Raw genomic sequence first — 24,451 nt, forward strand, 5'->3', positions numbered from 1 at the left:
CACACTGTGTGAATTCAGATTAAAACAAGCTTCTGACCAGATGGAATTCATGATAAGAAACATGTATTTTGTATGCAGCTATAAATTTAGATTATAAAGAAGTCCAGGCTATAATTGAGGAGGAACAGTAACCAGGAAAGGCATCACAAGGAGATGTTTTCCAAGGAGTAGAGCTTGCTAGTTATATTAAAATGGAAGAGTTAATAACTTTATTAGTTATTAACTAATAAAGAGTTAATACCTTAATCGGTGCCAGATGAATGTTGACTAGCCATGTGAAGGAATGCTATTATCATTCCAACACCTTCTTGTTGTTTCGGAAATAATGAGGCATTCAGTTTAGCATGATGTCTTTCCAGCCTAGGTAGTTTAGAATCAAGTCATAGTCTATGAGGAACCATTAATTACTCAAAAAGCAGTGTCAGATGTTATCAATGTTCATTTCATCTGTGTTCAGCCTCTTAGAGAGGTTCAGAGAACTTATCTTCTAACAAAATAGTGTTCCCCATTTTTCCAATCAGGTGCTATACCAGGTGAGTGATTGGATATTCTATATGAATAAACTATATGTACTGTGAAAGGGAAAGGGTGAATATAATGTATATCAACAGATGCACCCTCCTGCCTAGGTGACATCCCTGTGAATGTGTCTCTAACTGTAACCTGCCAGCAGGGACTTGTGACTTCATGGAGGTGCTCCTTCGCTAATTCTCCTGACCCTGCTTGGTCTGCTAAGCCAGCTGATTAAACTGGCTCACCTGGGTTTCAGAACAGGACTGTTCTCTGTGGTTTCTCATTCTTTACAAGTCCACATCAGTGTTGGTGGTCATCAGGTTTTCCCTTGCGTGCATCTCATCTCAGTGGTGTGTCTATGAGTCACACCTTCACCTTCCATTTAAGTACTGTCTTCATTCTCATCATAATTTCTGCTACTTGGGACTTATTTTGCTTATTACTTTTTATCTAAACTCATCTGGAACAAAGCTCTAGGAGAGTCAGTATGGTATAAGGGTTAAATTGTTGGTCTGGAATTGGGGAAACCCAGGTTCAAGTCTAGTCTCAGCCATGGAAACTCATTGGGTGCCTTTGGCAAACCTACCTCACAGGATTGCAGTGGAGGAAATAAAAGTAAAGGGAGAGCCCTGTGCTTTGAGCTTCTGAACAAAAGGCAGAAAATAAATCTAACAAATAAAATAAATAAAGCCTATAGAAATTATCAATAATTGGACAGTATCAATTGCACAAATTATTTTATAATCATAAGATCTTGACACATGTTCTTTAAAAAAAAAAAGGGAGAGAGAATTGAATGCTGTTTTTACAGATATTTGCTCTCCTAAGAGATCCTTACAGGATTGGATTAAAAAAGAATCTGCCTACGCAGAGGAAACCCCTACATAAAGTGTAAAAATTTATGCCAATTAGTAAAAAATTATGTTTGCAAAACAAATAGTGTTTCAGTTAATATGAATTCTGATCTTATATCATCTCTCTACTAGCATACTTATGAAAATATTGATCTTCTATATGTTCTTTTCATAAAATAAATATTAATCATCCCTAATCATCCCTAATTCCCTTTACCTAGTTTTATGCCTGCGCTAGTCCCTAAGCTTTTTAGCGTTATTTCCAAGTTCGAGCTTTTAGAAATATAGTAAGGTTGACAATGAATTTGTGATTACAGACAAGGTGTACCTCCTTCTGGTCCTGCTATTGGGTTATTTCCTCGTCAGACTGTTGCATTAAAGCCCCTGTTTGTTCCTACAATAGTACAAGCAAAAGAATTAGGAAACAGATGAGAAACAGATTTATGTTGCAGGAAAATTGAGTTCTTTGGGTTGCTTATAATTAACTGTGTTTTTAAGTAAATAACCTGAAGAGCTCTTTCACACCACCATTGTTTTGACTCCCCAGTCTTTTCAAACCATTTCAGAGTCAAACTGCACCCATCCAGTTCTGGTGACCTTGAAACGCTGAGAGCAGGGAATACCATGAACCTGTCAGTGCTCACTTACAGCTTGCAAAAAACAGAGTGCAAAAAGTAATCAAATCAGGATCCTGCTGTTTGAGCTACCCCAGATTCCTCTCTCCCCCATTCCACCCAAAAAGGAAGTTGCTGTCTCACCTACATTTTACCCCTCTTGCAAGCTGTGAGTGAGTTATTCTCAATAATCTTGCAACCATTCTCTTTTCCCAGTCTCTTTCCAATGGCTGTAGACTGCTACAGGACTGGAGATGCATCATAATTAATACCTATGGGCAGGCATCAGGAATAAGATGCTTAAGTTCAGAACCAGGAGGCAAAGTAGGACAAGGGTTTCTTCAGTGGGAAAAGGAACTGCTCCCAAATTCTGCAGAGTTGTAGCACTGGGAAGGGAGGGAGGAAGGGAGGGAGGGAGGGAGGGAGGGAGGGCTTCCTCCCCTCTGGTTTCAGATAAACCAACATGAACCAGAAAAAAAAAAACCATTTCACAAATATCAGCCTTGTGGGAATGCTGGGGTTCAAAGCAGATTCTGAACTGGCACAAGTAGTTTATTGGGAAATGCCCTAGTTAGACACTGACAAGTTTTTCCACTTATATTTCTAGATTGGGGTACAATAAAATAACTGAATCCTGAGATAGAATAATGAACTATATCACTTTAGACTGCAAGCAAGAAATTACAGTGTTGGTTTTCTGGTTTTTTAGTGTATGTATGCTTGTGTAGCTATATTTTTAAAAGCCTTTGCAGATGAAGGATTAGAACAGGGACAGCTGAACCAGGAACCTTTCTTCTTAACTATCTGGTTTTCTGCTTGCAGAGAGTTTACACATAGAGGAAAAGGCTATATCTACAATCTGAAGTGATGCAATATCTTTTACCACTTTAGCATAACATCATATTGTGTCACTGCATGTGCAGGCAGAGTTCATCTTTCATTTGATTATTAGATGCTTTCAGTTTTTGAAAATCTATCAAGATGCTGAATGGGTTTCCAGTTTTAGCACGTATCCATAGCTGAGCATTGTTCTGATCCAAAATTCCATGTAGTACAGCATTCTGGTTTCTCGTAGTAACCAACTGGATGCTTCTGGTAGGGCTATATGCCAGATGTGGAGATGATAGCCTTTTCCTGCTGCTGTCCATCATCCGACTTTCAGATGAAAGCCTTTCTCCCCTAATGGGACTGTATTCCATAAATATAAATTGTTACATCAACATTCTTTGCAAACTTTCCTGTAACTTTTTAAATAAATAGAATTCATTACTTCTACTAAATTCTTGACTTGTACGAGATATACAGTGTGTATTATGAAAGAATGTCTCTTCTCAGCTGATACTTAATAACTACGCAGTCTCTCTTCATATATAGTTCTCTGGAATGCTGTTTGCTTTCCTATAGTTCACCTCTTGCTCCAAGTTCATTTAATGTGTACCTTTCTTTCTGCTTTGCTATACTTCCCTAACATTTAAACTAGCTAACCTTTTTCAGAGATATTTATCGATTGATTTGATTTGATTTGATTTGTTAAGGCCACCCAGCTCCAAGAAGTCTCTTGTGTCATACAATAGGTCCAATACATATATTAAAAGCACATTAAGAACATACTAAAAGCCACATAATTGCCTGGACCAAAATTACACTCCCCAATATGCAACAACTCAGTAGGGGCTCTATAGCCACCTTAACTCCAGGCCATCCTAAATCAACCATTTCTGCTAGCATGCTTGTAATCTACAAAATGGGAATGCTAGAATGTATCTGATACTTAATTAAATCACAAATCCAGAAGCTACCAAAGTCAGAACTGTGACTCACTCAAATATGTAATTGTAAGTATGTGTGTGTGTATAAATATAAGTGTGTATATATATATTTGTAATAGTTGCCTGGAGCTATAAGGTGCTGGCCTAGAGACAGGAGACTGTTGGTTCCCATCTTCCCTTAGGCATGAAAGCCAGCTGGGTGACTTTGGGCCAGTCACTCTCTCTCAGCCCAACTCGCCTCACAAAAAGGGTTGTTGTTTTGGGAAAATAGGAGGCAAGAGTATTAAGTATGTTAACTGCGTTGAGTTGTCCAAGTATTAAAAAAGGGATAAAAATCTAATAACAACGATTTTTGCTGTACTCTGGAATCCAGATATTTATTTAGTTCAGAAAACGATGTTGTTGTTATTTGATGAGCCAGAATTTTTAACACTAGTAGAGAAGAATTTACTTTTGTGACTAAGAGCACTGCCACACTGTGTTGACCGCCCTTCCCAATTCCTCACAAATAACTTATAGCTGACTTGCAGTTGCCTTAATTTCTCCCAACCTTGAAACATATACAACTCCATATACCAGTCAGTGGTCTTTGTTCAGCTGATCAGTAGGACAATTGGAAAAGTTATTCAATCAATGTGCTATACCATGCCTTGCAGATCCTAGAACAGCCTTTTTCAACCTTTTAACCCTGGAGGAACCCTTGAAATATTTTTCAGGCCTTGGGGAACCCCTGCACATTCAGGCTCAAGCATAGGCCAGAAGTTACAAAATTATTATGTTTGTTTCATGTGTAGGCCTGTATATATGCATTAACAGTTTGAATAATTTTTAGCACAGAATTTCCCCTTCAGGTAGAATCTGAACATTTGGAAAAATAAGGGAAATAGATGGTGGGGGCACATACTTGAACTGAATCTTTTCACATTTTGGAGAATTCTCCACTTCCCTCTACCAACCCCCCCCCCCAACCCTATGCTTTAAAAATACCCATCAGTTCTAAATCAAATTAACTCTATTTAACTTTGCAAACTTTTTGGAAGAGAGTAGTAGGGAAATAATTAAGCAATTTATATAGAATTAATTAGTCCTCCCTCTAATTTATACACCATATTTCCCACTCTTATTCTCTTAAAAAAATTTTTTTAAGGGTTTAGAGACTTGTTACATGTATTTTATGTAATACTGGGAGAAAGAACAATATGAAATCGTTATTAATAACATAGGCAAAGTAATTCAAGCATTGCAAATAAGAAATAGCTGAAAGAGTTTAATTGTATCAATTAACACTGAGCTGCAATTTTTATTTTCCAAGTAATGTCATGGAACTATTTCACATTTTTTCTGTGTTAACTCTATGTTCTTATGTTCAGTTGGCCAGAAAATATATAAACATGGGGAATTAACTTTAAGAACCTTTTTACAGAGCCAACCTTTTTATAGAGCCAAAGAGTTTGTGGATCTCTCACTGAACACCTCCAGTGATATCAGCCCAGCACACAGAACCAAACCAAGCAGAAATGTAAACTTAGTAACAGTTGTCACATCTAAATATCACTGGGGCCTGCTTTATTATTTAAATATATTTGAGAAACTGGCTGTATATTAAAAGAAGGTATATTTCATGCAGTTTAGCATGTCTTAGAGTTAAAAGAGCTGGAGATCCATTGTCTTCCCAAGGTACCAACAATTACAAGCTAAAAAAAAAAAATAGAAGCAATAGGCAGTAAAATAAAGCTAATATGGAAGCAACCAAAATATCAAGAGTTGAATAAGACAGTTCTTTCTGACTTTTTGGTCATTAAGGTTGTTTCCAAAAGTGACTTCCTTTATTTACTAGTTACTAATGTGGAATCCAGTATCACTGTGAAAGCCTACTGGTATTTCTTCTGCAGTATTCCTGGTTTGTGAGCATTTAAGACTTCCAGCACAAATAGTGTTAGTCTATCCTACGTGGACAGGCTGTGGAGATTCTAGAATGGGGGTAGTGCAACCATCCTGTCTCTCTTTGATCTCTCAGTGACATTTGATACCATTGATCATATCCTTCTGGCCCGATTTAGGGGATTGGGAGTGGGAGACACTGTGTTACCATGCTTCAGGGCCAATTCCAATCAGTGTTAGTAGGAGAGAAGAGATTGAACCTGACCCCCCTGTTTTGCGGGGTGCATCAAGGTTCTACTCTCTCACCACTGGGTAATGTCATCCATCAGCGTGGGGTATCATCAGTATGCTAATGATACCCAATTGTACATCTCCACCCTGGGGCAACTAAGCAGTGTCATCAAGGTCTTTTCCCAGTGCCTGGAGGCTGTAATGGTCTGGATGAGGGAGAACAAGTTTCTGCTAAACCCTGACAATGGCTGTAGGTTTTAAGGGCCCCCAGTTCTGCAGATTTTCCACCTTTAACTCTGCCTGGAGGAGCGTGTCTTCAATCAGAGTCAGTGGACAATAATATGGGGGTCCTCCTGGACTCACAGCTTCTGCTGGATGAGCAGGTGGCAGCTGTGGCTGGGGGGAGGGCGCTTTGTGCAGGTTCATTTGGATTATTGTAATATGGTCTACATGGGGCTGCGCCCTTGAAGAACATTTGAAAGTTGAAGCCGGCCCAGAATGCAGTGATGCAAGAGGTTGGGATTTCTCATTATGCTCATGTAACACTGCTGCTCTACAAGCTCTGCTGTCTCCCAGAATTCTAGGTGCAATTCAAGGTGCTGGTTAACACCTATAAAGCCCTACATATCATGTTGTTGTTGTTGTGTATTCGTTTAGTCACTTCCGACTCTTCGTGACTTCATGGACCAGCCCACGCCAGAGCTTCCTGTCGGTCGTCAACACCCCCAGCTCCCCCAGGGACGAGTCTGTCACCTCTAGAATATCATCCATCCATCTTGCCCTTGCTCGGCCCCTCTTCCTTTTGCCTTCCACTCTCCCTAGCATCAACATCTTCTCCAGGCTGTCCTGTCTTCTCATTATGTGGCCAAAGTATTTCAGTTTGGCCTTTAATATAATTCCCTCAAGTGAGCAGTCTGGCTTAATTTCCTGGAGGATGGACTGGTTTGATCTTCTTGCAGTCCAAGGCACTCTCAGAATTTTCCTCCAACACCACAGTTCAAAAGCATATCATAGGGCCAGGCTATTTGCAGGAGCGCTGTCCTCTTGTTTCTGCTTGCTCCACCAGATCTAGCAGAAAGGGCATGCTCTGGGTCCCTCTATCAAACAAGGTCATCTTGTTGGACCCAGGAGTCATGCTTTCTCAGCGGTAGAACCTGCCCTGTGGAACAGCATCCCCTGAAAATCTGGATGACCCCGAACCTATGAGCCTTTTGCAAGGCTCTGAAGACCTACCTATTTCCCAAAGGCTCTGAAGACCTACCTGTTTCCCAAAGCATTTGGGCCAGGAGGTTAAGTAAACTGCTGCTGATGTAGCTTTTATGATTGGGAGGTATTGTTTACCTTGAGCATCCTGGGTCATTGCTTGTATCTAGTGTTTTAGGTGATATTCTAGAGGTGACGGAGGTGACGGACTCGTCCCTGGCGGAGCTGGGAGTGTTGACGACCGACAGGAAACTCTGGCGTGGGCTGGTCCATGAAGTCACGAAGAGTCGGAAGCGACTGAACGAATAAACAACAAAAAAAGTGTTTTAGGCCCTGTACACCTCCCAGAGTCACTATTGTCAGATGGGCAGCCATACAAATTATTTAAATAAATAAATAATTCTAAAGGACATATTGCGACTAAGAAATACCAGACAATGACTTGCTGAAGCACCAGTAGCTACAGCAAAAAAGATGTAAAACTAGTGTTATAGGGCCAGAAGCCAAAAAAAGCAAAATGCTGAATGGAACTTTCTCTTAATTAAATAATACTTTAGAATTTTGCTCAAAGGGATGTTTTTGCCAGAATTATTATGGAGCATGTTTTCTAAAATACCTAATAAAAACATCATTTTAATTTTGCATCAAGCCTGAAAAAGAGGAAAGGCTCAGTGGGGCAAAAGAGCACTAGATGGGAAGCAACTGTAATATGTTCAGTTGTGCTTTCCAGCTTAAACTAACACACAAGCTGTAAGCAGGAGAAGACAGCAGTATCGTTATTTGTGCTACCAAAAATCCTTAAGCTGACCTGTTGTGTCTCTGGCCAGTTTTTGGTTCATTAGCTCCAAACTGCAAAGTTCAGTTGTTGTCAGAATGTAGTTATATCCAAGCAACCTTCAGGCCATTTTGCTACAGTTGTGCTAGTATTAAGGAAACTAAGGGATTTCATCCCCTGACCTAATTCAAAATATCAAGTTCTTTCCCCCCAGGCTGCTGCAAATCTGACAGACCTTTATTTTTCTACCATGTGAGTGAAAAGTGTATGTGTGGAAGGATAGCTATTTCATCCTTTGGATTGAGATTAGTTCCATCCCTTTTAATTACAGATGTGGTTACAGAAGTTCTGGCAATAAATTGGTGCCAGCACTAACTTAATTCAAGGAATAGCTAAATGTATTTTCCCTCCCTTTTTTTAACCACTACAAACTTTAAGTAAGAAGTATAATGCTTCTAAATAAAACACAATCACTTGGCAAAGACTAAAATATCTTATTATTTATAGTCCAGAAATTGGGTGGGAAGCAGGAACACAGAATCTGGCAGTTTTAATGTATGTAAATTAGAATATCTTACTTTCCTTTTTGTTGAAGAATGCTTCAATCATCATACTGGGTGCATTAATTTGATCTGGCTAAGTCCTTCATGTTTGAAGGACTTCACTGTGTTAACAGATAAGCAAAATATTTTATTCCTTTTTGTGAGTCTATGTTCTATCATGAGTGCAACAACCACATATGACTGGAAACACAGTTCTATGTGGTGAATGTTGGAAAACATAGTTAAAATTCTTCATATTTCAGAAACACCCAAATGAAAGCTTCCAATCATATTTTGCCAATGTTAGCCATCACATACATATTTCTGATGGGGGGGGGGCGTTCACAACATTTGTCTGAAATTAGTCAAGATTAACATTCTGATTGCCAGTGTTTGCACACTTGTAAGATCAATATGAGACAGGAGATATGTAGCAGAGAAACGGTTTGCTTTGTGCTTCAGTGCTGATCTCAAAATACTTTTCTAGCACTAGTCAGAGAAGAAAATCAGAATCTGGTGCAGTTATGCCATGCCCATATATGTTTTCTGCTCAAGGAAATAATTTTGTTACCTTGCTGCTTTATACATAGAGCTCTGGAAATCATTTTTTTATATTTTTCCCTTCCTCCTCTTTCCACCCTTATGATCCAGACACCACTAACTGTATGGAGTTGATGACTGGGAGACTTTCTAAATGTGGTAAGAACTTCCCTTCCACTTTTTCTTCTTCCTCGCCCTCACTGAACAATATGATGGCCCAACACCCCTTTTCCTATAAAACCTCTTATCTTCTGAACACTTTTATAACCAGCCAGCTTGCTGCTTGCTTGTCTTTGGAGTACGTGGCGTTCCCAGTTTTCTCCCACGATACACGTATGCACAGACTTGCCACCTTTCCAACAGCACGACATATTTGTGTATATGATTTCACTGTTTTGCATTCCTGTCCGTGCACCATCACTAGCTCCTCTCACCCCAGTGCCTAGTGGTGCGTATATATTTGCTTTCAAGCCTTTGCTCTATCTTTAAATTCAAATAATCCTCTCTCTGCTTTGCACTCTGTACCACATTCCTTGCTGCTGTGCTAATACTTGGTTCCCCACAACTCCTGCTAAGAAGGGGACAATAAGATTCTTGCTTAATTTCCCAGTCTCATCCAGTGTGACTAGGGAAACGCTGTCTTTCTCCCACTACAAATGAAATCCTTATTTTATTCAGTGGGATGATTGGTTTGGCAAATAGAGTAAACTTAATTCCAGCCCATCTCCTGTTTTGCTTTGATGGGAGTTCAGTGTAACAGTTTCAAGTAACGGGAAACAATCAAGTTTCCATTGAACATCTCATCCTCTCTGGGTTGAGATTACACAGTTAGCCTGTTCCTCTCAACTCTGCCATTGCCAAAGACTTCTCTCTTCCTCTTATTCTTTCAAAAAGGACGAAAAAATAACCTCAGAAGGCGGACTGATACTATGGTTTGGAGTTAAGACGGTATGCCCAGCTGCATTTCAGCAGCTAAGAATTGCCACTTCGCAGTACCTGAATAGCATTTGCCAGTTTGTACTACTTAAGCTACAAAACTTGCCATGCTGATAAGTGATTTGAAAATCATACATCGAAGTAGCCGAAGCTGCTTTGGAACCTATACCAAATCAAATTTGGCCTATGCAAATCACCCCTTTCCATTTTATTCTAATAGCTCAACCAGAGGGAGGTCTTTCAATTGTCTAAGGGAAATTGCTTTGATTTATTATCTCAATCATCAGGATGCATCATCCCAGTGTCTTCCTGGAGAGTCATTTAAATGCTAAGAAGGTCTTTAACCTCTTCATAAAAACATCAGATAGGAAATCTTCTCTCCCCCTAAGCCCTAGTTAGCAGAAGCAAGATCATGCAAAAATCCTGAAACTTACCATGTTCGTGCAGGTTATTTACAGTGCATATCAAATAAGCATATTCTGTTATACGAAGCTTGTCCCATTTTTGTCAGTATTACTGGATGATATAATGGCACATGAAAAACAGAATTTTAAAGGCAGTAGATAAGAAATTCTTGAGCATATGTATAATACCTGTGGGCAAAAATATCCAGAGGTTATTGAGGCATTGTGGCATAATTACAGGGCTGCTTTTGTACCATTTGAAAATATTAGCTTCTTGATCAACATAGAATGTCTTCTTTATAGCCATGTTACTTTATAAGAAACTGGTAAAGTGAATTACCCACAATTGTAAAGAATGGTTGATAATTATCAGACTGTTGTTATAGTAAGACCAGTTAGATTAATGAAAATAGGAATGGTAACTTTACCTGTCAGTACACTGATATACAAAACAGTATGCTCTGAGCAAAATGAACAAGCATGTATATTTTCTACTATTTAGGAATAATAATTTGGTTTTATTTTGGTCATTGAACAGTGTTCTCTTATACTCAATAGACAATGCAAACAACTATATAAAATGCATATAGGTAACACAATCTTTAAGAAGCCTAGGAATCAATGCTCTAATTAACTATACCTCATTCTCCCTAACAGTGACTCTGGATCTGGGATGAAGCCAGACAGAACTTTCCAACTTGTCATGTAACTCTAGAATCCTAGTCTGCAAGTTACTAGCAAACATAAAAATTCTGTGAGTTACCATAATTTGTGAATTATAGAATATGCAGTGTAGTGCTACAAGTCCCAGGAGGCATTGCAGGAGACAGGAAGGGGAAGGTCTTAGGAGTGTAGAAGGAGGCAAGTGTCCTAACAGCCAGGAACCACACTGAGACAAGGAATAGGTCTCTAGTGTTTTATTACTGCTACATAACAGAGAATCCTAACAAACTGAAGAAGCATGGGAAAACCCAGACATATAAACCCCAAAGACTAAGGCGGGCCCGATCTGTGTCTCTTTGAATGGCTACCTAATTCCTCAGTACTACGCATGCGCTTTACAGTCTGGATGGGAGCCCCCTGCTCACCATCCTCACTCATGACAGCAAGACTGAGAAACTGTTGAGAAAGCTATATCTAAATTTGTTATGTAGTAAGGAATTCTAAGTCACATCTTACTCTAGAATCTTTCTTTAGAATCCCGGAAGGAAGGAAGGAAGGAAGGAAGGAAGGAAGGAAGGAAGGAAGGAAGGAAGGAAGGAAGGAAGGAAGGAAGGAAGGGAGGGAGGGAGGGAGGGAGGGAGGGAGGGAGGGAGGGAGGGAGGGAGGGAGGGAGGGGCATGGTGGCTCAGCAGTTAACACACCAGGCTTGTCAGCCGGAAGGTTGCAAGTTCGGCAGTTCAAGACCTGAGCACCACGTGATGGAGTGAACTCTGTACTCACCCCAGCTCTTGCCAACCTAGCAGTATGAAAGCATGCAAATGCAAGTAGATAAATAGGTACCACTTCGACAGGAAGGTAACAGCGTTCTGTGACTGTCATGCTGGCCACATGACCGTGGAAGTGTCTTCGGACAACGCTGGCTCTTTGGCCATGAAATGGAGATGAGCACCACTCCCTAGTGTCTGACACGACTAAATGGGAACCTTTACCTTACCTTTTTTAAGAAAGAATACAGCGATCAGCGATGAATGTTGAATCTTGGAACATTACATAAGCATAGCTCTCTCTAGTCTTGTTGCTCTTCAATTTCTGAACATTAATGCAAATGACAGGTGTACAGAGTTCAAGCTGTGGACAGATGCATTTACATCCTATGAAATTACTTTCAAACTGGACAAAGAAGGAGATGGTTGTTTGAAGGGCAAGCCAAGGATGATGAAAAGCCCAGCAAAATGCAGCTAAAATGTGACTGGGAATACAGTGTTCCAGGATTCAAATCAGTCACAGGCAGAAATTCTTTATAATCCTTGTGGATTATTGTACCATTCGAGAGAACAATATAAATCTATACTGGGGCAGGGGGGGACATTTAGATCAAGTTTGTTACAAGAAAATCATCAATGGATCTTGTTACCAGAATATGAAATGACCATGTAAAGAAGAAAGTTTCTAAGGGCTTTTAGGACAATAGAAAATGAAGATGAGGATGAGGAAGAATTTATTTTGGGGATGCTGAAGAAAAATAAATTGTGTTAATGGAAAGCAATTTGAGATGGTGACTGACACTAGAAGTTTGTGGAAATTTATTTGTAGTACAGCAAATGTTGTCATGCAGTATTTACAAGCAAAGAGTTTAGTGACTGCTGACAAAAAATATTTTTTTTAACCTATGGGCAGCCCTACCCATTCATGTGTTTGGGTTATTTTATAGTGTACTTTGCTTGGATGTGGTTGCTGATTTTATGTATGTTATCAAAGAAGATTTAGAGCCAAACATCTAACTTTTTGTTTCATAGCCTTCAGAAAGAGACTTTGTGAGCCATGTTATAAGTGCTATTGCTCATTCTCAGAGTCAGCTGGATCAGTTGGTGGACTGGAACAATTTCTTGTTTGAAGGGCTTGGATAAATTACTATATGTTCTCACACAGTTACAGTGGATGAGTCTATTGTGTCTGCTGCATGGGCCTGGAGATGCATAGCATATGCCATGGTAGAAGCTGAATTAAACAAAATGTTGAAGAATGGTATTGTATAAAAAGCACATGAAAGTACAAATTCAGGAAATGAAATCAGTCTTTATGTTGACCTGAGGACAGGAGACAGAGAGCACCACTCTGTACCTACAACAGGTAATATTTTGCATGTTATGCAAGATGCTCTGATTTTTGTTAAATGAGGTAGCACCAAAGTTGATTGGCAAATGGAATTGGCACCAGAATCTCTCCTTTTGATGACCTTTATTACGCACTGTAGTTGTTGTAGATTCTGTTAAGCTCCATTTGGGTTCTCAAATAACCCTGAGGCTTATCAAAAAGTGATGATCACTCTATGGTGTTTTCCTGGTGTTGTGTGATATATGGATGATGACGTCGTCTATCCAGCAACCGTTGAGGTCTCTGATAGACTTTTTGAAAGATTCCATAAAACAAATTAAAAACAAATACCGATTTTGTCTTGAAGGGTTTGTCATATTAGGAAAAGCTGAAGGAATTAAACCTGATCCAAAGAAAGTAGAAGCTATTCTGCAAGACCCAATTCCTGAGAATCTGGGGTTGTGTTCTTTTCTAACTACCTGTGGCTGTTATGAAATGTATTCCCAATTATACAGATATTTCAGAACCACTGAGGCTGCTGATTAGAAAAGGAGTTGCTTGGCACTGGCCTGCAGCATTTCAGACTCTGCATTTCAGTAGCTGAAAATTATATTAGCTAAGGAAACTTGCTCAGCCTATAATGTGAATGCTCCTGTGCTGACTTATGCCTCTCCTGTGGGACGTGGTGCCCTCTTGCTACAGACTCAGTAAGATGGATCAAACAAGCCTGTTACTTATGCCAGCAAGTCACTTTCTTTTCTGGAGCATAAATATTCATAGATTGAGCATGAAACTTTGGGATGTGTGTAAGATATAAAACATTTAGCATTTATCTGTGAGGACATCCATTTGTGCTGTTAACAGATCACAAACAACTTACATACATATTTCAACCACATAAAGCCATCATTTTGCCATCTTGCATCCAACATCTCAGTTGGAGATTACAACCTGATGATTTTGTTGTTCAATACGTTTCTGAAATAATGAAAGTAGCTGATTTCTTACTGCGTCTTCCATTACTGATTAAGGATCAAACTCATAGGTAGAGGAGTATGTTCATCAGGTTGTTTTATGTATATTGGATTTTGAGGCTTTATCATTAAAGGAACTGAGCCTTGCTTCTCAACAAGAACTTTTGCTCACAAAATTTCAACATATTGTTGAATCCAAGAAATGGCCACAAATAATTCCTGTTCTGCTGTGAATCATTTAAGAATGTCAGTTATGAACTTTTTATGTATGATGATTTCTTATTACAAGGTGAGTGGATTGTTACACCTGAATTTAAGGAGTGCATATTGTTAGAAGTTTGTTCATGAGATGCACCAAGGCATGGGTGAACCAAACTAATGTCATGTGCTACGTTTTACTGGTCTAATAATGAACTTAAATGTGGAGCACTTTATCAAAAACTGTGCTGCTTGTATGCAGACTCAACCTTTAGGTGATCAACCATTACTACCACCATCTCATCCTTGGATCAAATTGGAGACTGATGTTGTTGGATGCATACAAACAAGCAGATGTATCTCAGTTGATTATTCTTCCTCTTACTAGAAATCCTAAAGTTACTTAGGTTGTGGCAAACATCTCTATCCTGCAGTGAAAGTTGATTAGTCATCTGTTAGACAACGTAATTAGAAATACCAGGACCAAATGAAACATGCTGAATTCACACATACAGTTAAATGATGCAGTTTTAAAGATGGGCACTTATAAGGTGCTGACAATCTGGCTGGTGATAAACTTCAGCCAATGTATAAGAATGTTCATGATGTTATCCTTCACAGCATTTCTGTGTTTTTCTTTGAACTAATTAATAGCAAAGATGGTAGTGTTTTAATTAGAAATTTTAAGTACCATTCAGAAAAGATCCATCTCAGCTGAAACGTAGTAAGTTGGTAATCCTGTCTACTTTTGATGTGGTGACTTGCTGAGACCCCTTTATTGCAGGATGTTGAGGCAGCAGCTCAGTCGAAAAAGCTGGAAGTCTTAAGATTAACTTCACCCTAGGGACAGCAGTTAGAACTGGCAGACTTAATAGAAGATGCTGCATCTCTCATGATATGCTTATGTAGTTTTGGTTGGTGTCTTCTATATATGTGTTTGTAAGTCTGTTTCATCTTTGGAACTATGATACTTTCTAATATTAGAAGAATTGGTTTATCACTGTTTCTATCTATAGGGATAGGCATTACCCCATTGCACTCATTGCACAGAGAGGAAGAAAAAGGATATTGGAAAGGAGTGGAGAACAGAGAAAGTGGTATGTTTAATCTGTTATGCAATAGAGAGTTCTAAGTTACTTTGGAATCTTTCCTAACCCTCTTAAAAAAAACAACAGGATATAACAATGTGTTGCAGAGATCCTTACTGGTTGGAATAAGCCAGCATTTTGTTTACGTCCTGTTTATAAGAGAAATATCTTTAATAATAGAACCACCGAGGGAAGGGCTTTAAAACATTCCACAGTAAATTCACTATGATATTTCACTATAAACAGGTCGCAGATATCTTGCCACCTGAGGTTTGAACATCCTATTTACATTTATTACATTTGAAGAGATTCCTTTATGGTCAAACTCTATGTCAGTATAAATTATCTTCTGTCTTAGCACAGTTTTATCCCATCCTCAGAAGCATCTGTGGATGAGCCTGATGCGAATCATTTTTTCTCCACCTCCCACATTCATGAAGCCTGAAAATGTCCATCTAGGGGCTAGGCATCATGGACAGAATTTCAGCTTATGGCAGTAATTAATTATTTTTAATCACCCTAAAGATTCTGTCTTTATTGAATCTTCCTTCCACTGAGAGTGCTGCATTTGGGACACAGTTTGCTATCTCAAGGACTTTTCCTAAGAGCTTGGATTATAAAATCTCTCTTGCCACTGTTTTATTCTCTAAATCTCAATCTGTACCATAAGTGTTGTATCAGAGCTGTGAACAATTTAAGCGCAGCTAGTTTAATGATACAAAACTATATAAAATATGTAATGTTAGGCTTACCATAGTTCAACTGCTAATGTTGTTCCTTGCAGAAAGATACTAAGTACCCAAGAACCCTACTTCAGCCTTACTGGTGTTTGCAGTAAAATCACCATATCATCTGCGTGCATCAACACTCTATAATGTATCTATTTAGGTTTGGGTGCAATGACATTCTGCTTTGTTCAAGTTCTCAGTCACTGAGTTAATACAGAAAGTAAAGATAAGTGTGGCAATAATAAATCCAAACTATAAAGTATTTGGGCCAAACTAAATTGGCATAATTGCATTTCTCAACTTTTGAATGTGCAGCAAGAGATACAGCATCTCTTCTGGAGAGGATGAATATTGTTAGAATATAAGTAGAATGTAATTTCATTTGCTCCTATTCTAGCACTAAAATCATCCACAACCTTGGGGGTAGCCCGTTATCAGGTTGTCCAAATAAGTCTTTAAACAGTGCCAACAGTAATTAATTTATATTTCACTAGAGGTGAGAGGAAGATAAGAATTCTGGACATTTCCTGTTTCTTCTTGATGTTTACCTTTTATATTGGTCATCAGCATCCTCTACTTGGAGATACATCAGAGAAGATTATGATCTGTTTTTCCTCTAAATTATTCAAGGTCCCCTCCCTTAAATGTTACCATCTGATGGGACCTTGGAGGTACGCCTTCTCAGTAGCCACCCCAACCCTTTTGAATAGCCTTCTACCTGAGATTTGAGGGATCTCTACTTTTTTAGCCTTCTGGAAAGCCATGAAGATCTGGCTCTTCCCCCAAGCATTGGGCTGGGGGCAGGGGGGTTGAGTCAGGAGGCTGTTTGATCTGGTGCCTGGTTGGAAGGGTGGTTTTGTTTTTGTTCATGTTTTTATTGATTATTGTGGGCCACCTAGGATCATTATATGAGATAGGTGGTCATATAAGTTCTTCAAATAAGTAAAAAAAAACTTTCATGTCACCCATCAGTTCCTTATTTAACTGCCCTGTGTCTGAACCTCTACCATGGCATAATGCATAACAACATCTCCTCATTTGTTTTACTTAATGCAGCTTTTGTGAACTGTTGATTATGATCTTTTGTTTTGTTCTTTGGTGCACTTGGCATCACACTTTCATCATATATTTTAATTGTCATACTACTGAGTATTTTAGTTGTATTTACAGTAGGTGCTGACATATCTATCAAAGCCTGGTCTAAGGATTTCACTAGGATGGCTGGAATTGTCAAAGACTTAAGGAATACCTTGTTGAAAGTGAAAGAAGACAGTGCAAAAGCACAAAGAAAAAGTGATGTCTTTGAATTATGGTGCTGGGGAAAATAGTTCAGAACATCTTGGATGACAAGAAAAAAGAAATTCAGTACTAGATGAAGTAAACCAGATTGCTCACTGAGAGCACTAATAATGAAGCTAAAGCTTAGATACGTTGGACATATAATGTGAAGGCACATATCTTCATTAGAGAAGACGCTGATGATTGGAAAAATCAAAGGCAATTGAAAAATGGCCAACAGAAGACAAGGTGGCTAGATGCTATCATTGATGATACAAACAGGAACAAGAAGCAGTTCCTGGCAGATAATCCTGGCACAGTGATGTCCATCAGGTTATGAAGAATGAAATATATTTTGACTACTATGTTTAAACCTTGACAGTATCTAATGAAAAGATTTCTCATAGCTGTTGTATGTGTATTAAGGGCCCTGCCTTTTTTCATTGCCAGTGCCTATGTGAGGCATGTTATCTCTTGCTGATTAGGACTTCTATAGCTAATAGCTCTTCTGCTGTCTTTTCCACACCCTATTTTAAATTTGCAACAGCCAATAAGGAGGGTGCATTGTCCTCTTTAAATAATTGAAATGGAAAAGAATTGAAATTTCCTCAGCAACCTCACCCATATCACCATGAGGTTAAGGTTGCCTTCTTAGAAGTTAATAAAATTTTCATGCAACCACTTTGATTAGGGAATCATTCTATTTCTTATAGCTCATTTGGGCTAATTTGACAACATGTCAGTTGGCTCGAAGAGTGAGTTATTACTCATCTGTTGCAGTGCCTCCCATTATTAATTTCATTCGATGCTATGTGTAACACTACGTGGCTTGTCTGTAATATTCATAAATTGCCAGGTAGGGAATAAAACCTCTAAGAGTCATTTCATTCTGTAGTTTTCATTGCCAGGTCTGCTAGAGGAGCCTTGTATATTAGTGAATTTCTCTCACTTCTTTTCCCAGTCCCTCACTTTCCTCCCCTCTCTTCCTTCCGGGATTTCTTCACCTTCCCTTCAAGCCTCTCTCACTATAATTCATGTGCCTCCAGTGTCCTAACAGTCAGGAACCACGCTGAGACAAGGAATAGGTCTCTAGAGTTTTATTACTGCTACATTAGACAGAAAATCCTCACGAACTGAAGAAGCATGGGAAAACCCAGACAGATAAACCCCAAAAGTCAAGGCTGGTCTGTTCTGTGTCTCTTTGAATGGCTGCTCAACTCCTCACTACTACGCATGTGTTTTCCCCCCTCCTGCTCACCATCAGTGCTCATGACATCCAGTCCTCTCTCAGTTCTGCCTTTACCCGGCTTTCTTGAGACATCAGTGTATACTGCTCAGTCCAGTTCTCTTTCTTCTATTTTATTGATGGCAGCTAAGAACTGATCATAAGGTGATATTATTGTTTGTGCTATCAACAAATAGCTTCCAGCATCAAGATCACATTGGAGTTTAGGCAGATCAAATCTTCTTCTGTACGAGATACATTAACTGTCACAGACTTCTTATACTCATTAGGGTTAAACCCAAATGGAACCTAGTGTGCTGGCTGGGGAATTCTAGGAGTTCAAGTCCACACATCTTAAAGTTGTCAAGGTTGAGAAACACTGTTTCTTTATATATTAGGAAATATTTGTGGGAAGTGTGAATTTCTGAAGTCTCTTCTCTGGGACTTTTTATAAAACGTTGTTGCTGCCTTTATTTTCCATGCTTTTATCACCACCAGATAGGCAGCAAAATGTTTATATTGCCATAAAGCCATAAATATGTTGACGTCTCTGTTTACTAGTACATTAGATGTTCCTTGCTCGATGCCAGATTTTTAGATATCAAAAAAGTGTTACCTACAAAAAAAAAAAAGAAAGCCTCCAATAGAAAAAGCTCTCATAAAAATAATGATGGAACTTTCACAATTTTTAAGAAGCAAAAAGAAAAGTCTTGGCAGAGCTAAAGAAAACTATGCTACCACAAGCACTTGACATTTCATTTGAATTATTCCCCACTAAGAGACGTACTATGAGCCCTTTCTTCACCTTTTTATTGCCAGTTTTCTGCAAAAGTAGCTCCATTAAATGTAATGGAAATATAATCAATACAGACAAGAGTGTGAATTATTATGCCACTTTTTTTGCATCGGCTGTTAAGTTACAGTTGTTATCTCAAATCAACTTGATAACATCAATTTAGCTTACCAAGGAATTTGGGACATTGTAGGAGGAGTGGTGTGTTAGTCTCTGGTAGCAAAAATCAGAAGGAGCCTAGTAGCACTTTTTCCGACTAACAAATTTAATAAACTGCATAAGCTTTTAATACGATTTGTCAGATGGAAAAAGTACTCCCAGACCTCTTCTGATTTTGCCAAGGAATTTTAGAAACTGGAATGTTACAGCTGAATGTTTTCACGTAAGACTGTGCCCTTCTCTTTGAATTGTGCTTAGCATTTAAATTATGCTTCAGTGTGGTGATGGAATCTGCTGTAGGGATGCTACTTTCAGATAGCCATATAAACAAGTCATGTAAATAAAGTAACAGCTTCCAGGGCTGTTAAATTAAGAGGTTTAAGATAAAGCATCCCAATTCTCAGTATATCTTGGCCCTTTATAGGTAGCTCTCCAGAAGCTGTGGCTGCTTGCATTAGGGGCTGACAATAACCAGAAATTTACATATTACTCCTGGTTGCCTGTCACTACCACAGTGACAGACAGGGCACTTAGTATATTTTAAGTATTCCATCATTGATCAGGAAAGTATAGTCACCACTGTTTTGCAACTTAGACTAGAACAGCCACACACATCGTGGATTTAAAGAATCCCTCCATCTTATTCTTTCCCATCTAATATGACAATAAAAGATCTCCAACAAAAACATTAATTAATTAAACATAAACATTTAAAAATAAAATAAATCAATAGAATCCAAATAGTTACAGAATGTAGACATACCATCAATTAATACCCACCATTTGGAATGCAAAATACTTGCCTGAATAAAAGAAATATTTTTAACTGCCAGTAGAAAGATTACAAGGGAGGTAGTCAAACTTCTTTTGGCTGTCTTTCTTTATAATTTGTTTAATTGTAAGATAACTTTGTAAGGCTGCCCATTTAATCTGTACCTTTGGTACAAATTAAAAACAAAACCTAATATATTAAATCAATGTAAAAAAATAAAAGATGGCCAAAGTCAGGGAGAACAATCTCATTCAGGTGGATGGGCACAAATTTAACCCTGAGCTTGGAGAGAAAGCCAATGGATGATAGAGTACCAGCCCTTCGATGTAGTCCAGACAAGAAGCACCAACCATGAGTACTAACACTATCTTTATTGTAAGGGTACAGTAACAGACTCTTGCAAGTCTGAAAGCACTTTCCCCTCCCTTGCCTTTGCTTTCCAGAGATGCTTTCTGAGATGCTTCCCATGCCCCTTTTCCTTCTGTGGGCTGAGACATCTCTTGTCTGGCTGTTGCCCTGGCTGTGGCTCTTCCTCCTGTCTCCCCAGGTTATTCTCACAGTCCATTACACAGAGTCAGGGCTGCTCAGACCTCCAAGGGATCCTATTCCAGAAGGCAAGCACTGCGACCCATCAGGCAGGCAGCCCCAAGAAGCATTGATCCTAGTGAGATCACGTGATCTGTTATCAGAACAACATGGATACTTGTTAACACAGCAAACACTGCAAGTGTAAGAAAATAGTTTCCCTTAGTGTAGCTTGTGTCAACACTGCATGGTAAGACTTTTTTCCCTACTGTGCATGGCTGTTTATGGCTATGTTGAGATCATGTTTGATGAAAAACGGGTTACGCTTTTATAGAAGTATTTAAGTGAATTTGCAGAAACAGAGCGAGGAAGAAAATATGATGGATCTGCCTTCTTCCCAACAGTTCTGTCCTAAATTATCTTTTGCATGAGATATGGGCAACTCATGGCCTTCCAGGAATTATTTACCTTCAGTTCCCACTATCTGAAGTCAGCATGGTCCTTGGTGATGAATGATGGGAACTGCAGTCCTACAATATTGGAAGGAATACAGATTGTCCCTTGTTTTAAATTTAATAAACCCCATATCTTTTAAAAAAACTGAAAAAGTATCAGGCCTTGGTAGATATACTTTCACTGGAGTCATTTGTGATTTCTTTTCTTTTTTTGCTTCCCTCTTTCTTGTAAATATATTTTCAGAATAGCTTTCCTGGGATTCTGGCCCTTTAGAACTTGTTGATCTAAACTTCAACAGAATAATCAACTGATAATAAAATATAAGCAGCCTGATTATTTCCCAGAAGCTCTTATATGTGCTCACTGTTTAGCATTAAGAAGTGATTGAAAATAAATTATTTGGGAAAGAGTAATGAATAGTTCTTCATCATGCGCTTCGTATGCCCGTAAATTATGTGTCTCTGCAGAGCTCATAGAGAACCTCCTACCATTTAAGAATCTTTGGCCAGAACCACTTCCATGCATACTGGGCAGCTTCAACTGAACTTCCTTCAGTATGCCTTTCTCTCGGTACAGCTGCTCCGTACATTTCAGATACTTATATACAAGTTCCTTTCTCTAGAAGGTCCATATCATCTTACAACTCTTGGGTCACATGGTGACTGTCATCTGCTTCAGTTGTTTACTCACGCACCAACAGCAGGCATGAAATCTGAGTTTTGCCTCTTAGACACGGATGCAGGACAATTGTTTCTGTTCTGCAATGTATCACAGAGTCCCTCCTCTGGTGGCTGAATCCAGGCAATTGACCAAGGGTCTCATTTTCATTTCTTTCCCCAATTACATCTTCATTATCGATGTGCTTATGTCTCCCTTTCAGGCTTTCTGCATCTGAGGCAACTAGGTTGGGAACCAGGCGTTATGTCACATCAAGGAGGCCGAGCTTCTTGCAGTCTAGAAGGTACTCTGAGCCTTCCAGTGCTATTCTCTCAGCCATATAGTTCAGGTTCTGTGATTATTTCATACATAAACAAACAAGGTGGACAAAATCACCCCATCCTCTGGAAGTTATGACACAGTTTTAGCAGGAGTGCATCCATTACTCTAGATTCACTGTAGTGAATATACCCAATAACATTTTGGCCAACTACCTCAACTATAAGGGACGCGGTGGCGCTGCGGGTTAAACCGCTGAGCTGTCGATCGGAAGGTCGGCGGTTTGAAACCGCGCGGCGGGGTGAGCTCCCGTTGCTCGTCCCAGCTCCTGCTCACCTAGCAGTTCGAAAACATGCAAATGTGAGTAGATCAATAGGTACCGCTTCGGCGGGAAGGTAACGGCGTTCCGAGTCATGCTGGCCACATGACCCGGAAGTGTCTATGACAACGCCGGCTCCAAGGCTTAGAAACGGAGATGAGCACCGCCCCCTAGAGTCGGATTCGACTGGACTTTACGTCAAGGGAAACCTTTACCTTTACCTTTACCTCAACTATACCAAGACAGCCACTCACAACTAGAAACGGTGTGCTTTGATGGTGACCCTGATCAAGAGCCATTGAGCCAATCTTGTTTTACGTGTTTCCTTCCAGTTTGCTACTGACTAGACTCCTCATGGGGGTACTTGTCATGCCTTGGTGGTCTCAACAACCCTGGTTCACCCTGCTATTTCATTTAGCCCACTGAAAGTACCTCTGTCTCCCAAACCAACCTACTGTACATCTATTGACCTACTTTCACAATCTATTTTCCATCTATCAAAGACAATTTGATCCAGATCTCAGTTCCTTCCACCTCACATCTTGAAGTTCCACAGCTTTTCTGGGATGAAGCAGAGCAAGGAATGCTGGCTTCTTATAAGCTATCCACTAGGGTTTTCTGCATAGCTAAATGGAAATCTGTTCTTGACTTTTTTTCAGAACCATCAGCTTGACCCTCTGCAATATCCCTTCCATCGTGTGTCTGGTATTCTCAGTTTGAAGTATTGGGGCTTAATTCTTGCAGCAGTAAAAGTGTGTCTTCCTGCCATTTTTTTGTTTCCCTCATCAGAAGGTAATTCTGTCTCTTCCAATCCCTTCACTAAGAGCTTTAGTGTTGGCGTATTTCTGTTCACTAACCTCCCATCCTCTTCTACCATGGAATCCTCTACCTCATTCTCTTTATGTTAAACATCTTGGTTTTTTTTTTAACCATGACAGTTTTTGGAAAGCAGACTTTTTGTAGTTCTGACATTATCCCATTGACCAAGAGATCTGTGCACACTCGAAAGTGAATCTCTCTCTCTTGCTTTTTGTGAGGAAAAAACAGTCCTTACTACCCATATATCTTTTTCTTCACATTAGTAGTTGCTTTTCATTTAGACTGAGACATAGGATTGCCTACTTTCTTTCCCAATCTTCAGCTCCCTTGGAAATGTTGCTCCTTTCCCCGGGTGTCTGTGGTGCCCTTATCTTTTACTGAGATCATGTGGCTTCATTCATCTGGGAGCAATGTTTATTCCTGGCTTTCCAGAGTCTATCTTAAGCCTGTGGGCTTCTTCCTCTGTGTTCCTCCAGATGGATAGTCACAACAATTACACTTTGCTATGAGCTGACTAAATGGCTGTATCCTCTTATGTACCAAATTCATTCTACAGGAATTACAGAAGCATTTTTCCAGGTCATTCCCTGTCTGGAACAATGCCAGGCAATTACATCTACCTTAATCCAGCATTATACATTAGAACATTATATTTATTTATTTATGTATTTATTCACACACACACACACACACACACACACTCATTCATCCATTCATATTCCAGAACTGTGTATCTTTGGAAGAGCTGTCCTTTGGTCACCTTATGACAAGCAGACCTTCCTCCCAGTGAGACGCTTGGTAATCATCCATGTGTGTGAATCACACAGACCACACTTGAGAACTTACTTGTAAGGGATGTTCTTAAAGTGATTGTCTGTACGTTCACACAGCCCATCCTCTTTCCTGTTTGGTCTCAGGTGGCTTTACTGTTTCTTTGGATGTGCTGTGTTGGTCTCAGGAACTGAAGGGGGATCAAAATGTGAAATGCAGGGGTGGGCTCCCACCAGTCTAAGCTCTAGCAGGGTCCAGGGGGGGCACTGTACAGATGCAGTGTGGATTTGAAAACAGTCACTCAAGGAATTGCAATTTCAGGCAAGAAACTGGTTCTTACGTTGGCAGCTAATATTTCCAGATGTAAAAACATAGAACCTCTTTGCTGTAT

General features: G+C 39.4%; 1 protein-coding gene across 3 annotated transcripts in view; it reads left to right on the forward strand.

Annotated features, from left to right (window-relative positions):
* The window catches only part of BRSK2 (BR serine/threonine kinase 2), a 449,278-nt gene that overhangs the window by 418,625 nt on the left and 6,202 nt on the right, over positions 1–24,451 (forward strand). For all 3 annotated transcript variants that reach the window (XM_063289323.1, XM_063289325.1, XM_063289324.1), the window contains one exon: positions 9,034–9,081. In XM_063289323.1, the coding sequence (XP_063145393.1) occupies positions 9,034–9,081 (48 nt within the window). The remainder of the gene's footprint in view (positions 1–9,033; positions 9,082–24,451) is intronic.

Source organism: Candoia aspera, chromosome 1 (genome assembly GCF_035149785.1).
Source record: "Candoia aspera isolate rCanAsp1 chromosome 1, rCanAsp1.hap2, whole genome shotgun sequence".
In the NCBI taxonomy this organism is placed as follows: Eukaryota; Metazoa; Chordata; class Lepidosauria; order Squamata; family Boidae; genus Candoia; species Candoia aspera.